This window comes from Lygodium microphyllum, chromosome 18 (genome assembly GCF_053477565.2).
Source record: "Lygodium microphyllum isolate KBCC chromosome 18, Lygodium_microphyllum_v1.1.10, whole genome shotgun sequence".
Classification (NCBI taxonomy): Eukaryota; Viridiplantae; Streptophyta; class Polypodiopsida; order Schizaeales; family Lygodiaceae; genus Lygodium; species Lygodium microphyllum.
In genome coordinates, this window is record NC_141152.1 from 43,411,533 (window position 1) to 43,429,072 (window position 17,540).

Consider the following 17,540-nt stretch of genomic DNA (forward strand, 5'->3'; position numbering starts at 1 on the left):
GCTTATTATGGCTGCTTTAGTACCATCTATGAACCATTACTCAGAAAATGGTATGCTGTTTTTGTCTAAATTATGGATTGTGAGCTTCAATATCTTCTTCATTGTTTCTATTTTGTGGACAATCTATTCTGTACATAAATTGATCCAAGAACAGTGGTTCCAAATAGTCAGTAGCACAATATGGGAAACTGACCAATAAAATAATTTATGAAAGCAAATGCTGCTGTCGGCCCAACACAGTTGCGCAATATGGGAAACTGGAGGAAAAATAAACTAACAAAATAATTTGTGAAAGTAAAGAATGCTGTTGTCGGCCCAATGCAGCCCTCCCCGCGAACAATCAAAGCAAGAAAAAGCCAAAACTCCAGCCCCCTAAGAAGAGACAGTTATATTGATCACACTTGAGCTGAACAATGAAGTGAAGCATCGTCTTAATAAAGCAAGCCAATGGAGGAAGCATTTTTCCAAGCTAGCAAGAGACTCAGGTGGTGTGTGTTTCTTGGGGGCTGGCAAGCTTCACTTGCTCTAAGTTCCTAGCCCGCTAAAATAGCTTTTTTTTCCAAGAACAGAAAATTTACTTAGAACACCTGAGAAGAAATCCCTGTGGTGCAATAAAAAAGTATAAAAATCCCTGTCAGGGACTGCTGGCAACTGAGTACATCGTGATACAGTGGTTGAGTCAACAACCAATCTGGCAGGCTATAATGCTGAACCATGTGTGGCGCTATGCAAAAAACAGCGCCAAGAGTCCCAGGGCCGCATAAAAGTGTCTCTCCTCCTTAAACGCTCAAAGTCGCCCTACAGTCTCTCCTGCATAGAGTCTGAATAATCTTACTCAAGATCCTAGATGTCTCCACAATGGAGGCCTCGAGAAGGCCAATGGCAATGCTACATCTCACAGTCCAAGTGAACCAAGCAATGATGTGAATAATCGACTCCCACATGTGATAGTGCTCCTTGATCCACTGTGTGTGCAAGTAATCTGATGTGGGGACTGTATGAGAGTATTGACAAGGACGAGAAATATGTCTATTGCAACAACCCCCACCGACCCCCCACCAACCCCCCCCAGCTACACACACCCACCCCCCACACACCACAACCAACCCCCACTCCACTCACCCGACCTCCACCCATGGGTAGCGATGGAGTACTCCCAATAGGTGCAATAGCCTCCTACAAGGTTGTCAAGTACGAAAGGTACGATACGATACAGTACGATAAAATACAGTACTAATTGGTACCTTAGGAGTTACGATATTAGTACAAAAAACAAACAAAACAAAAAACTGGGTTATTTTGGATTACAGATAATAGAACACATATTTAGAGCTAAAATAGCAATGTCACTTGAGTTAATAGGATGAATACATGAGGGTAACAAGGTAAAACCTCATGCGCAACATGCGTAACATGCTACTAGAAGATAGATGGGAGTGGTATACGGAATAAATCATACAACAAAGCAAAATGTAGGGTGGATGGACAAAGAGGCTTTTCATGAGAGAGAGAGAGAGAGAGAGAGAGAGAGAGAGAGAGAGAGAGAGAGAGAGAGAGAGAGAGATCATACATCATACATCATACATCATACAACAAAGCAAAATGTAGGGTGGATGGACAAAGAGGCTTTTCATTCTTGAGAGAGAAAGAAGAAAAAAAGAAAGAAAGAAAGTTATATTAACGTCTACAAAAGGCCAAGTTGGCCTATGAGACCAAAAGGTTACATACAAAATGTCTGGGAAGTTTTCCAAGTCCCAATAAAGCTACTATGTGGTGTTATGGTGAACTAGGTGAGTAGGTACAAAATGGTATACGGACTCGATACAATCTAGATGCACTTCAAGTGCAGCGTGGAACTACTCATGGTGCATGGTCATCTTAATATGTCCCGCATGGGCCTGTCTAGCATGGAGAGGCTGAAGCGGCAGGGTATGGTTCCTCGGTGGCGATCTAGTATCCGCTGTATTTGTAGGTGATGTCTCCTGCGGGGGCGTGGGCCTGCTGGGTGTGGGCGGCGAGCTTTGCCTCTCTCTGTAACTCTATCCAAGGTGATTCCTCGGGGTGGGGCCACTAGTCGGTTGGCTGCAGTCGTCGTTGTAGAGGGGGTGGCCGAGGGTCTGTAGAACTCTTGGAGGGTGCGTTGCTGCGTCTTCTTGGATTTTTGGTCCCGGACCCATAGAAGCTGGTCCCTATGTCGGCGTAGCTCCAGGAGGAAGAGCCCGAGGCATTTCTGGTCGGGGAAGTCTAGTATTTGGGAGAGTGGTCCGAATCCCTCCTTAAAGAGACAGTCAAAGTGGCCTCTAATCTCGTAGTACACCGGGCATCTACATATGTAATGTTCTTCTGTCTCTGGCTCCAGCTGGCAAAGTTGGCAGATCCTGTCCTCTGGTGGGGGAGAGTCCGCTCCGTATCTGCCTGTCTCAATCCGTAGCTGGTGTGATGACGTATGGAGTTGCTCGATGGCACTTCGGAACCCATGGGACATGTGTACATCCATGTATCTCGGGCGTATAATGAAGTTGTCAGGTGTGAGGTGTAGGAGGTGCTCTCGGTAGAAGGCACAGAGAGAGAGAGAGAGAGAGAGAGAGAGAGAGAGAGAGAGAGAGGGGCGGGGAGGGATGCACTCGTCTTTGAAGTTGGGAGAGAGAGAGTGAGAGGCTTGAAATTATGATAATAAACATGAGGCTTGGAAGTTGGAATATATTGTGTGGTCTAGTCTTCATAGGCCAAAAATAGCTTGTTTTTTTGGTATGGATACGTACGGTACGGTATGGTACGAACTGTATGGAACGAACTAGTCGGGGCGTAGTATGAATGCAACTATGGTCTCTTAGAAGCACTTTTTCCAACTTTGTTGGCGTGGGAGGAGGAGAGTTGTGCTCAAAAGCAGAAGAATGTCAATGCATCCACCAAGCTCTAGCTCTAGCTCCTGCCAAACAATCAACATCCTAGGAGCCCATTCTCCATTGAGGTGAATGCTATTCACGTTCAATGATGCAAGATATATGCTCATGGGAAAACTCTGGGTTTGTTGAATAAGCTTCTATTGGTGGGATTGAAGACAAGGAAGAGGGGATTGAGTGCCATGCATATTGCAGTATTGCTTAGTAGTTGGTTTAGATGGTGAGCTCCACTCTCCCACACAGGCTTGTTGGCATGAGGGGGATGATGTTGACCCCTTGAATTGCAGAGTGGGCCTCCAGAAGCCAAGTTGTTCATCAAGCCTCCAATACCATGTACTATTGAGTGGCCTCAGTGAGTAAGACTACAACATGTTAAGGGAGCTGCTAGTGCAATGTGGTGTGAATAAGAATAGTGAGGTGAGGGAATTATGTTCCAGATCACTAGTTAATGTCTGCCATGCATATGGGCCATTGCTATGAAAGCAATTCCAAACCCACACCTCCTAGCTATTATCGACTTGATGGTTGTGGGAAACATTGAAAGCTCTTTAGGAAACAAGTCATTATAATCATTAATCTAAGAGCGTTTCTTTCATATTTTGAATTCATCTATGTTGTTTAGTCTAGATACATTGATTGACCCTTTCTCAAGTCTTTTCAAATGCAACTGGCTGTGGGTAATTGAAACTGGATGAGCTTGATTTCATTGACCCTGAAGTGGGTTACCTCGAGGTTCCCAAAAGTGATTCTCCCTTTTCTATAATGGATTTTGGTGTCATTGGTGTAAGTCAATCCATTCTTAAGATACAATTCTGAAAAAGTAAAGGTGTTGTCCAGGATGCGGTGTTCCCAAGCAAAACTTGTTTGAGTGGGGTGGATAATATTTGGTATCAAAGGGGACAATTTGAGTTTGATTGCCTTTGTAAGGATCTTATAAGCAATTCTAGGCAAACTAATTGCATTCATTGTGCAATTTGCAATTTGTCCCCGCAACCTTTGGGAATGAGGTGAATCAATCACTTAGATAGCCTCTTTGGCATGTCTTCTGATGCCATGACCTTCTAAAAATTGTGTAAGTAGCCATTAAATCCCTATTTGTCCTCTTGGTGACAATCAAGGGAGCTGTGGAGGGGATGCATATATACATGCCTTTTAATGCCACGATCTTCTGAAAAGTTGCAAAACTAGGCATCAAACTGAGAGAGGACCAAGGGAGCTGTGAAAATGGATCCCTAGGAAAATTTCACCCTTGAAACATTGCCTTTCACCCTTTGGGTAGTTGCGAGTGAAAGGCTAGATGAAGCAATTGAATAAGATAAAAGAGAATTTTGATTCAACAATATGTTACGACTTACCCATATCATAACCATGCACATCCTTTAATGCAACAAGTGTTTTGTTCTGTTTTGTTTGTTTTTGGGGTTGGAGTTCATATGTACATGCATGCACGTCTGCACATTGAAATAGATTAGAGACAAAGTATAGACATCAAGCATTACTGTATAAGGTTCTTTAAACATAAGAGGTATTTTCCATTTTATCCTTTTTGCTGAAATGTATCTACAAAGTTGAAGTTGGGATTTTATCTTTAACTTATCCCAAGGGTCCAGTTATAATATGATCACTAATGGTGGTTTAAAATGTTTCAATGCAAGGCAGTAGTGTAACCACATGAATTAGACAAGTAAATTGAGTGTCCTATATAGAGAATGTGTGCAAAGACCATCAAAAGAGAGTAAGAAAAATAAAAATATTTCATTCAAAATCATGTTAAGTCAGCTGTTTTGCAAAGAGTGTTTCATGGTTCATTGAAGCGTTTCAAGTGTTTTGGATTTTAGGGCTAGTAAAATGGGTTTCATAGTTATCTTGGTGACCACCCATGAGGTAGTTTGCTAACACCCTGGGCCAGGGGGATCTTGTTGTGAATCCCAGCAAGGCTGTCTGGTCATTTCTAACCACCTATCCAACTGCTCGAGGGCCCCACAATATGGATCCATCAGCTCTCCCTAGTCTTTGCACTTCCTATCTAGAGTGCCTAGGTTCCATAGTGCTGAAGAAGTCTTTATTAACTCCTCCAATTTGAGTCCAATAGGAAGCTCTCATATGAAATCTATATTCTGATTCTTTTATATTGTAAATTGTGTGAATATTGATGTGCACAATTGAGGTCCTCTATGTTTGATCTCCATACTCTATCGTGAACCCTCACATGTATAGATAAGTTTTGAATGCTTAAATAGCATTTTTCGAATGAGGGTGTATTTCGGAGATTTGTCTATGTTGTTTCTTTCTATGTTTTCAACAACACAAGAGCATACATTGTTCTCACATTTGAGTATGATTTTTGTTTGTGTTGTGTAAGTGAAGGAGTTGAGTGCATGTGCATTGCACAAGGAGAGAAGATGGAGTACTAGTAGCTGAATATCATCCCCTACTAGCTATCATTTGAAGCTGAGTGGTGAATTCTACTATCTATATGATGGGTGATGTGAAAGAGAAGAGATGAAGACATGATTCGAAGTACCAAGAGGAGGAATGCATAGCCAACTTCGAGAAGCAGCTGGGAGGCATGTGAAGGCTCGTGAGGGACATGCGGAACAATATGCAAAACAAGGTTGAAGAAGACAAAGCTAGGAAGAAGGAAGAAGAAGCCAAGAAGGAAAAGGTGAGGAAGAAGAAGGTGAAAAAGGTAGAAGTATTTGACAAAAAGCATGAAAAGAAGAAGACTAAGAAGACTAAGAAGAAGAAGAAGGTTTCAACCATGGAGAGTGAAAACAATGACAGCTTGTATGATGATTAGGGGAAGTTTAAGGTACCACAACATGGGAGAAAGGGATGGAATGAAGTTGAAGAAGTGGAAATCTGAAGTAGATAAGTACCTCACGTATCATTGGGCTCTTCAAGGGAAGAAAGGAGAAGTAGAACTATTTATTTGGAGTACATAGCCAATGGATGTATGCTAGAATAGGAGCAGAGTAAACAATTTTCTCATAGGGGTAGTTGCATGAGGAGTTGGTATTATATCCATGGACATCTAGATGGGTGCTAGTAGCATTGGTCATAGTGGTCGGAAAGTGAATTGAGTGCAAATCACACTAGGTGTACTTTATGACCATTATGACCAATGCTACTAGCACCCATTGAGATGTCCAAGGTTGCAACAACTGGAGAACTACTTTATGCTAAAGTTGGAAGATACAAAATCAGGGATGAGTAGAAGAATCTTAAGCAAGCCCAAGGAAAAATAAAGAAGTACGTCAACGAATAGTGCCAGTGGATGCTCCAACTCCCAAACATGGGTGAAGAGACCACATTTGGCACATAGGAGTGGGGGAGAAGGGATGTATAGAGACAAGAACTTGAGGACTTAGTTGAAGCCATGAGAGCAGCCAAGAGGTTGGTGGACTTAGAAGGGAGAAAATTTGCACAAGGGCAGAAGGGATGTATAGAGACAAGATCTTGAAGACTTAGTTGAAGCCTTGAGAATAGCCAAGAGGATGGTGGACTTAAAAGAGAGATGATTTGCACAAGGGAGTTGCAATATGGAACCAACCCCACTACAAAGACTTCGATGTGAAGGCCAACCCCTGTAAGAGAACCTATATCAAAAGTGAGAGGCAGAGCTACAAAAGGGATTCTGGTTGCAAGACAATTTGCCTTGGTGCCAGGAGGAGTAGTTGGAAGATGGGGGAACAATCGTTAGAGGCTGACTCCAAGTTCATCCTTATGGATTGTCACGATCCACTTCATCATTGTGGAGACCATAAGCCAGGTCAACAGAATTCTCAAGTATGGTGGTCCCTAGGGCCAATCGAGCTGCCCAATGGAAGACTCTACATCAAGTAGCTCAAGAGTGGCAACTGCAATTGCATATGGTGGAGAAGAGCCCAAACCCCCTGTTGGAAAATACACTAGCTATGGAGGAGAGAGAAACGAGAGAGTGAGAGTAGATAATGTGAGTTGAAACAATGGAGTGTACTTGCTAAACTAAAAGTGGTAGATGAAAGTACAACCGTTAGATCTAAGGTAGACCAAACCCCTAACTCAGCTGAAGTCAACTAATTCTTAATGTGTTGACACAACTTACTTAGTTGCGTCCACAATGCAAATTGGCTGACTAAAACATTGGAAATAGCATTGGAAAATTCTAACACCCCCCTATAGTGGCAATGTGATGGAAATATAGGAAGATCCATCACCTAAGGATAGCAAGTTCAAGGATTTTTTAAAAGCCTCAAACGTACATCCTTTTGCATCCAATGTACATCCTGGTGGGCTTCTTCCAAGGAAGTAGGCTCATCATCATCTAACATTGAGCACATAAATGGATTTTCATCATCTAAGAGATTAGCCAAATGAACCCCTCTTGCATGATATGTTGCATGTCTAGCAGCCCTTCTAGTTCACTGAGGTAAGGGAGCATCCATTCTACTCTCCTACAGAGTGTGTAACAGCGATCTTGGGACTGTTTTCACTACAGTCACAACAGCCCTTTCTTGCTATACTACAAGTTCCACCATTGGAGGCAAAAGCATCATCAAGTACTTGCTGTTTAGGAGCATGTAGTGCAGCAACAACTTGCTTTCATAAGTTTTTCCGGGCATTTACATTAGGCTCGGACTCCAAAGAATGTGGTAAGAGACCTTCAAATACATCACCCAAGTTATAGGTGGTTGGCATTTCAAAACAATCATGTGAAAAGGTTGCATTTCCGGCAAAGATTACATTTGTACTGACAAAGACTTTCTTTGTGTGTGGATCATACAAGCGATAGCCTTTGCTTTCCGAACTATAGATAATAAAAACACATTTTATTGGGCTTGTTATCAAGCTTGCAACGAATCTCCTTTGGCACATGTGCCTAAGCTATACATCCAAACATGAGAAAGTAATCAACTTTTGGTTTCTTTCCATGCCAAACCTCAAAAGGTGTAATAGTCTTTAGTGCCTTTGTTTGTGCACAATTCAAGACATGGTTAGCGCATTGAAGACCATTTAACTAGAACTTGTGGCACAACCCTTTGGTTGTAAGCATACATCTGGTCATTTTCATCAAAGTTCGTTTTTTTTCTCACCAACTTCATTTTGCTAAAGGGTCATCCTCACAGTGTATTGATGTATGATACTTGTTTTAAGCAAAAATGTTTCAAAAGCATGAGAAATATGAACATTATGTTTGAACTTACATGCATGGAATTTTAAACATCATATGCAAGGCTTTTTTATGATATTTATGGTATGACTAGTTTTCATTAATGGAATTATATGTTACATGTTCCTTTGAATAAGTAGTTGGAGTTCCTCAAGCATTGTTGTTGAGAGTTTACTGGTAGACATGGAAACACCTTTCTTGTGAACCAATGTACTTGTCACTAGTCTTCTAGCCATAGTCATTTGCAAGTATTGAGGTCTAGCTACACTCAAGTCTCTTACCATTCACCCGCTCTATTTGTGCGAAGTGTCCACACTTTTAAACCATTTTTTGCCTCAAGCTTGGCAACCAAATGTTTAAAGTACATAAATACATCAGACTTTGCTTTTAGCCCATGCACCCATGTATAGCGTGAGTAGTCATCTATAAAAGTGACAAAATAGAGATGACCCGTAAGTGCTCGTGTCCTCATGGGAGCATATACATCCGAGTGTATTAGCTGCAATTTTTGGAGAGTATGCACAATACCATCCTTTTGGAAAGCAAACCTATATGCATTTTACCCAAGATACATCTCTCACGTGCATGGGGAGTGGGGTCTCTACAGGAGATAAGTCATCCACCATCTGACAACCTTGGAGTCATTAGATTGCCAAAACTCATATGACTGATTTGGGCATGCCATAGCTCTGCATTTTGCATAGCAAGTGTAAGAATGCTAGCTGTGAGAGCACCATGAGAACACCTCTCATATTGGACCAGCAATAAAAGGGCCTTATACAAGGTACTCGACAATCGAAGAGTGTAGTCAAGCTCTCTATCTTTGGCAATACACTTGTCATCCTCAAAGGTGAGTTGAAATTCATGCTTATTGAAAGCTGAAATGGACAATAGAGTCTTTGTGGTACATGCACAAATGAGACATCTAGAAGCATAAAATCGGAGCCATCTATAGTAGTGATGCACTATCAAGTATGTCGAAATACCAAGTATGTTGTGTTTCAAAAGCATTAAGTGCACTATCAGCCATGCAAGTGTCATAATTGCATGTCAAGAATGCATAGTCCACCATAGAATCATGCTATCACCCTCATCCATATGTGCATTAGCCAATTCTCTTCATAAGTAAGAGATTCCGGCTTCATTATGAGCTGCAAACATTCGTTCTAAGACATCCCAAGCTGCTTTAGAGGTTTGGCATGACTATATATGAGGTATAATAGCCCTCTTAAAACTGACAAGGCAATCAACGACAAAACGTGTGCATCACCAGTGATAGAATCCCAAAGATTGTTTGCGACAAGTAGATTGCACACCATAAAACTCCACAGAGAACAGTTGCTTATACTCTTGAGTAAGGGCTCCCAACATGTTGCTGTGATCCTAGGTATCTTTATTTGACGTTGTTGCAAATTAATGCGCAAATTCAGCAACCAAACACTTCCAAGATGAAGTGTGAAATGTACTCAACTGAGTATCAAAATCCCAACATGGAATACGAATGCAAGTACAAAACTGTCAAAACTGTTAAGCTCCTCGAAAAGTATGCCCACTTTGTCCAAAATAGAACCCAATCTGCAATTTACAGCAATTCGGTGTTGTACTATTGCATGTGCTTTGATATGCATGCCCAATCACAAATGTGGTGTCATAGCTTATTACCTTAGTTGTGTTCACACCGCAAACTAACCGACTTAAACATTGGAATAGAATTGGCAAATTCTAACACCCCCATGAATTATGAAAATATCTAATGGAGACAAAGAGATTGAGGAGCACCCTAGAGTGGGCACATTCAGTGCAGGCCCTCAATGCATAGCTACATGGGCAGCTATTGCTACAAGGGAGGCTGAATGAGGAGTAAGTTGTCATGTTAGACATTGGTGGAGTAAGTTGTCATGTTGGACATAGGTGGAGTAAGTTGTCACATTGTCATGGCATACACAAGTGTGATAGACAACTTCATCACCTAGGGTGTTGTAAAGTGTAGATTGAAGCTAAGTAAGGCACCTGAAGGATTGAGTGTGACCTTTGCACAAGGAGAAACCAAAAAAGCCAAGTAAGCCTTTTCAGTACTTGTGGAAGCAGGGCAATGCAAGGCAAGGTTAAACTTTCTGGTGATACCAATGGATGACATTGAAGTTATTTTGGGTCAAGAATTCTTTGACAAGTATGCATTAGCATTATTTGGGAAGGGGATGAACAAGATGATTCTGGATATGCTAGCAGATGAAGTTTGGGTCCTTTGCAATAGGCTACAACTTCCAATCAGCCCCCAATGGACATATACCGAAGGGAGGAAAACAGAAGGAGAAAGGAAAAGCAACTAAGCTAGAAGGAGCCACTTGTTAAGCTGTCAAAGGATTACCACCCAACAGAGATGCAGACTGTAAGACTGAACTTATTTTGGGGTTGGTACCACCAAGCAAAACCTTGTAACGCTGATGAAGCAGCTGCATGAACTAGAGGAGTAAGGCTGAAGTAAATTTCCTTTTGAAGAAGCACTTAACAAAATCACCATCAAGAGCAAGTATCCTAGGCCCTTGGTGGAAGACGGGCACATGGAGCCAAGTACTTTAGCTGCACGGAACTTAGATTAGACTACCACCAAATCCACATACCTGAAGAATACATGTCAAAGAGGGCCTTTCACATTGGATATGGAAATAATGATTGGCTAGTCCTAGGCTTTGGATTTAGTAATGGACCCATCACATCCTACAAGCCTATGGATGAAATCTTTAGGGAAAACATAGATCTATTTGTCATCATGCACATAGACGAGCCGCTAGCTTATAGCAAGACCCTAAAAGAACATAAGCAGCAATTGAGAAATGTCTTTGGGAGGTTGAGGCAATATAAATTGTATCTAAAACCTGAGAAATGTGAATTTGGTAGGAAGGAGTTAAAGTTTTTTGGTTTGACAGTAGGAGAAGAGGGAATCAGGGTAAACTGAAGAAGGTAGAGGCAGTTAGTAATTGGCCTATTCTCAGAGCTGTGAGAGAAGTTAGAGAGTTCCTAGGTTTCAGTGTGTTCTGTAGAGATTTGTGGAGAGTTGATGAAGGAGCGCATGAGCAAGAAATGGGTGCTCAAAGTTGCTGATTTCACAAGGCCTTTAAAATCTCTATAGACATGTAAGCCAATGGCATCCTGGTGGCCTTGCCCCGGGGGGTGGGGGGTGCGCATGGCAGGGGGGACTGATGCAAGATGATTGTCCAATTGCCTATGAATCCAAATAAGAAGTTCACAGAAGCAGAAAGCTGTTGGAGTATCTGTGCGAAGTGATGCAGGCAGTGATATGTTGTCTTTGCAAGTGGAAGGTCTATGTTCAGGGCAAGCACATGATAGACTTTACGGATAACATTTCAAGCAAGCTAGATGGATGGATTTCATTTGCAGAATTGGACATTGAGATTAAGCTAGGGTTGGAGGATGATTAAGAAGAAAGATAGGAAGGCAAAGGTATTTTACCATGGGAATGAATGCCAAGTCCAGACAGTTGGTAAATATATCAATGAAGGTTTAAAGAGGAAATTAGGTCTACAACTTGGAAGAGGTAAGGTGTCGTGGGGTTACATATATAGATAACTAACTTGGGATCACCCTCTTCATGTGCTTGTTTATGAGCATTTAGGGAGTTCTGTAGACCTTGAGAAACTCTCAAAAGTTTTTCTCAAGGTGAGCAGAAGGCTTAGGAAATTTTAAAATGCTTGCAAAATGTTTGAGCTTTGAACTGGTTGTTCTTGTTTGAGCGATATGGATATGATATTGTTGTAGAATCTAATCACTAAAGCTGACACTACCTATAAGCAGCTCAACACTGTTTGTGCAAGTTCATGGAACTGTAACAAGCTCATGAAATATAACAGGACTTGTATGTGCTAAAGAAGCTGCCTGATGCTAGTGTACCTTAGTTCTTGTATGCTACCATAATTACCCCATTATGGGCCCATTTAAGTTAAGGAAAGATTCTTTGAGGGACGAGTTGCTCAAGGAATGTGCAATTGAGCTTGCAATGTTGAAGTCAAGTTTGTACAAGTTATCCACATCTTATGTTGGTATTATTTCATTCAAGAATGAGATAATTTACCTTTATCTTTGTTATGGCTATACTGGCCTTTAGTTTAATTTTGAAGGTCTTGCTTGGTAGCTAACGTGGTGTGCTTTGTGTTGAGTGTTTACAGATACTGAATTGCGTGATACTACCACAGTTGCATATGCTCTTATAAAAGCTAAAGAAGGTCTGATCTTTGACACTGATCTTTGACACTTAAACAGTATTGATGTCATAGTTGGTATTGCTTTGCTATTGATGTCATAGTTGGTATAATTTTGGAATAAATGAGAAAATGCTATTGATTGCACAAGGTGACAAAATATGCATGCCAATAAGTAAAGTTTGTAATACAATTTAGCATAATTTATAACTTGTATTAGCTTACATACTACACATTCTTAGGAGAAACAACTTCTGAGGAGGATGCCAATGTCTTGGAACAACGTCGTTTGGAAAGAGTTCGTGAAATGACAAAAGTCGATGATTTGGAGGGATCTCATGCTCCTGCATTTGTTCCACTTTGTATTCAGGTAACTTTTCACAAAGAACAAAGTGAATGGTCTCATTAATCAATACATAAGGAGATGTTTTGGTCTGTATTTTAGGATCCACGAAGTTATTTTGATTTACAACAACCCAGTGCTTCTGAAACAAGCATTTCAGCTACTAGTAGATCAATGTCCTTACCATCAATGAGGCCACACGAAGTTCTTTCCTCTTTCAGACAACAGCTTTCTGACTTTCATACGACTTCCTTGCAAGATCCTGTCATTTTTCCAGAGATAGCATCGAGGGTATGTTTTCTTCTGTGTTTTAATATTGTGAATAGTCAATACTTGAGCAAATTTGTTTGTTGTATTGGCTAGTGTATGTAAGTGTCCACCTTTCCCTCAGTAACAAAGATTAATGAGCAAGGAGATCGCATAGTCATGGTAGGTTCTTGCATGTGTAGTTCTTGCATGTGTATGTATATTTTTGTGATCCATTAGTGCTCTGAGTGTGACTTAACAGAGGGAAATAATGAGCTTTCAACACATAATTATCCTCTTATCAGTCCAACTTGAACTGTCACAAGGAATATGTGCACTGGTGCAAGACTTTCTTCTTTTCCAATGCTCTATATTACTGGTGGGAAGCCTCAATAAAATCAAAATCTCGCTCTTTATTGCAATGAACAAATTGGAGGATTTGGAAACACAGTAGACAATAAGACTTTGTTGTTGGAGGTTATCATGCAAGGATTGATATACGACTGACGAAAAGTACTCTTTTAAACATATAAAACAATGTATGGCTAAGTACATTACTAAAAGTCAAACAAACAGGTATGTGGGTTCAACTCATCTCAGAAAGAGTGGACTGAGGGACATTGTCACAAATGGGAGCTGATTGCTAGTATTATCACTTGGCTCATTTTGACACAAATATCTACTGATGCCAGTGAACTGCAAGACACCTCCTGCAGAGCCTCTCTTTTGAATCTGGATAGGAGATCATCATTATGCTTTGCGATATACAAAGTGATTGTGAGGACACAGGAGGACAGTGATTTCCTTTGATCTTGGGATCCTATCACCTTAACATTTCAAGTCCAACATAGTTTGACATTACAGGCTTGGAGCAAAAGAGGATACATAGCATAAATACAAAGTCTCTTAGAGAGATTTGGGTGGAGTGGGAGAAGCTATGGCAGGGATTTGTTAACTTCAGTTGTGTCTAGTGCCCTGTAGCATGAAGAAGAGATTGTGGTAAGTCTAGGTGTTAATTGAAAATTGTCAAAACTCCTACTAGTGCCGAGAGTTGTTTAGAGTTGGTTCTAGTGCCCCAAATACCATGACTCTGCCATGGGGCCATACATTCAAGGACTATAACCACTAAAGAATAATTGGTGAAGGGCCTTTTCAGTATACGATCTTTCTACGCTCCCAATGAGCTTTGAAACCTATGAAGGTGATGCTGATGGATTTAGTACCTTTCCTCTGACATAAGTCTCCAACTTGGGGCTGCCTCATAACCACATATAGTGCTTTATATTTAGCACTGTGAGATCCTGTCTATCATTTGTGCAGCCAGTTACCATGGGGAAGACCCTTATAAGTTATTGTGTATGCTACTAGCACTGACAAATCCCATCTTGCTCATATGTGCCAACCAATTGCTGAGCTAAAAATGCATTACAAACTTAAACCATTCAATTAGCTCTTTAAAACAGCCTCAAAACATGTTATTACCAAACTTTCATTAAGATTACCAAACTTGCCTAGAGAGAGTATGTGTCCCATAAGCCCAACCCTAATTTGGGAGGATCCACACCTATAAATTGGAGGCTGCCTTTCCATTCAGCCTCACTCCAGGTGGATACCTTAGTTTGTGCTGCCGCCTACCAGCCAAGAGCCTACATTCAGCCTCCATTCTTGCTTTGTTTGCTACGGTCGTTCCATTGCCAGGCAGTCTACAGCCAGATGCCACCCAGACATGCTGTGTTTTGGAGTGTGCCCTGTCCATACAGCTGCCATGTCATTACATAAGCTGTGTTTTGCTGTTCGTACAGTCTGTATAGCTGCCACATCATCACTGCTGCTGTTACAAGGTGATTTCTGCCCTGTGTTTGGTAGTTGCTGTTGCCGCCCTGCTCTTCCACTGCCACAAGCTGTTGAGTGCTGTTCTAGAGCTTTCATCTTCATCAGATCTGCCATCTTTAGTCCCAGTGCTGTGTTTTTGGAATAGTGCAGCCTGCACTGCTGTTTACAGCAGTTGGTCACTGTTTGTAGGTTGCCTTGTTTGATTTGGGATCTGTTTAGAGTACAACACACTCATCTCTCTGCCCTAGTCCTAACTGCTTTCAGAGACACGGGAATTTGAGTTTTGTATTCACTCTATAGTGTTTTCACTGCATTGAGCATTGTATTATTCTTTATTCATTCTTCTTTTGTCTTCATTGTGTCTGAGTTACTCTTCACCTTTGAGTCCCCCCGATACCTAGTGGAAACACTTGTGGGTAATTAGCGAAATGAAGAAAGAGACCCTCCTTGATCACTAGTTTTACAAAACATGCCTCCAAAAAATGCATTTGAAGATTGGGCGATTGGGTGATGTCTACTCCTAGTGCATGTTGTAGGAAGGCAGCATGTTACATTCTTGGATATCCTAGATGGGTGCTTGCACCATTGGCCATTAACCATTGTTGACCTCATCACTAGGTGTGAATGTGTCCTAAAAGTAAGGAACATTAAAGAATAGGCCCTAGCCTGCTAGGGTGGTTAAGCAACTCTATAAATAGGACCTATGGTTCATTTCTGAGATATCACCTATGAACCGCTAGTCCCAAGCTTGAGATTGAGTCCGTGTAGTTTTAGGAGCTCTATTGATTGTGATAGGTGTAATCGTTGGATTAGGATAATTCATACATACCTTGTGAGAGTTACCGAGATGTAGATATGCATGATTGTCTCTTGAGTGCTCACAGCTACTTGCCAATGAGAGGTACACTTCATGCTGGTAATGTTCAGACATAATCTTGGTTTCTATTTGATGGTTTAGCTTGGATAGATTACAAAGGCTGAAGTATCACATTGTTTGCCTAGCTATTGCATCTTATGTATATCATTCTAATTGCCTAGCGCTAAGCTTGTTATGAATCTTGGCATATATGACAGAATAGGATGACCAAGTTCTCTCACACACTCCAAATATACAATCCTAATCAAATTAGAAAATTTAATTGTTAATTACTTAAATTTGTATCTTAATCTTTATTAGTAACATATGCAAGTGTTAACTTCAAATGACAAAAACATAGATATGGCAAAAGACGAAAGGCAAATAAAAGTACAAATGTAATAGAGGTGTAATGTGTTGAGAGTTCTTTGAAGGATTTATCCTTTAGAGCCACTCACAGCTAGGTGAGGTTGTAGGTACTAGCTTCTTGTTCACTTTCGAGTGTCTAGTCAAATTAATCTAAGTTAAACACATAGGAAAAGGATTGGTCAAGATGCAGTAAGAAGGGTAGGGTGCCCAACCCAACCTGTGTATAAAAAATGGAAAGTGAATGGATAAGCTCATGCTTGTGTGTGCAAACTAGGTTTCTTCTTTATTTTTCTATCTTATCTTCTTGTGTGTCATATTGAGAGTGAGGGAGAGTTAAGAGTGTGAGACTAAGAGAGTGAGTTAAAAGCCCGAAGGACTAGAGAGAGAAGCTTATGCATTGTCTCACAATCTTCTCTTCTTCTCCTTGTTCTACTGTTTGGAGGGTGAGGTTTGGAGTTGAAGTGAGGTTCTCTCTTTCTCTTCTGCATTGTCTCCATAGGATCTTGAAAGGCTGTTTCAGCAACTCCGAAACGGACTGCGGCCGTTTCGGATCGGAACGGAAACGGCAAATTGCCATTTCGCAATCCCGTGGCACGTTTCGGTGCTGGTTATCTAATGCGCCGCATGGCGATTTCAGTCGTTCCAAGCTTCCCGACTCGTGCGGCACACTCTAGCTCTCGCCTCCTCCTCTTGGGACCTCCAGCTCCCGCCTCCTCTTCCTCTTTTTCTTTTTCTTCTTCTTTCTCTTCCTCTTCCTCTTCCTCTGTCTCTGCCTCTTCTTCTTCCTGTTTCTCTTGCTCTTCCTCTTTCTCTCTTTCTCTTTCTTCTCCTTTTCCTTGTCCTTCTTCTCCTTCTTCTTTTCCTTCTTCTTTTTTTTAAAACTTCTTTATCTTCTACTTCTTTAATCCATTATATAGGTCCTAAAGGCTAATCATCATATCATGGCGCTGAACTTATGTTGGAGGTATATCACTCCAATCAAGGGATACGAGGGCTTCGATGGATCAAAGAAGTGGCGGTGCAACTATTGTGGATTGGAAAAATCGGGGAGCGTAACGCACGTGAAAGACCACTTGGCATGCGTTTCCAAGAAAGACATCGGGCCTTGCGTAAATGTTCCAATAGAAGTAATAGTAAGTCTCCATCTTTGGCATTGAAAGTGTATGGGTATTAAGCTAGAAGAGGAAGAATCCTCTCATCCAACACCACATCGGGCTAATGAAGCACAAGTGGGGCAAAGAGAGGCTAGTGGGCCTATTAGCACTAGCCAAATTGGAGGTGCTATCCCTTTCAATGTGGCCACTAGGCCTATTCAGAGGCAGGCAATTATGGAGGCAACTAGGGAACTCATACGCTTATTTATTCGGTGTGCTATTTCTTTCAATGTGGCCACTACACATCAATGGAAGAAGACAATTTGAACAGTAAGCCGCATAAGGTGTCCGTTCAAATTTGATACGGACCATTTCATGCCACGAATAGCTCATATGGAGTGAGAGAGAGTCTGCAAAGACTCTTGCTTTTAGGTGCAATATTTTAAATGAGAGTTGGTGGGTTGAGGCAGAGGCATTGGTGAAAAGTTTCACTTCTTTTTTTTTTTTTGCAAGTAAAAGTTGGCTGC

General features: G+C 41.3%; 1 protein-coding gene across 4 annotated transcripts in view; it reads left to right on the plus strand.

The window, feature by feature from the left end:
* The window catches only part of LOC148020808 (general transcription and DNA repair factor IIH subunit TFB1-1-like), a 153,681-nt gene that overhangs the window by 118,225 nt on the left and 17,916 nt on the right, over positions 1 to 17,540 (plus strand). For 3 of the 4 annotated variants that reach the window (XM_087698619.1, XM_087698617.1, XM_087698618.1), the window contains 3 exons: positions 12,240 to 12,296; positions 12,515 to 12,642; positions 12,718 to 12,906. In XM_087698619.1, the coding sequence (XP_087554745.1) occupies positions 12,240 to 12,296; positions 12,515 to 12,642; positions 12,718 to 12,906 (374 nt within the window). The remainder of the gene's footprint in view (positions 1 to 12,239; positions 12,297 to 12,514; positions 12,643 to 12,717; positions 12,907 to 17,540) is intronic. The other variant, XM_087698620.1, reaches the window with a different exon arrangement.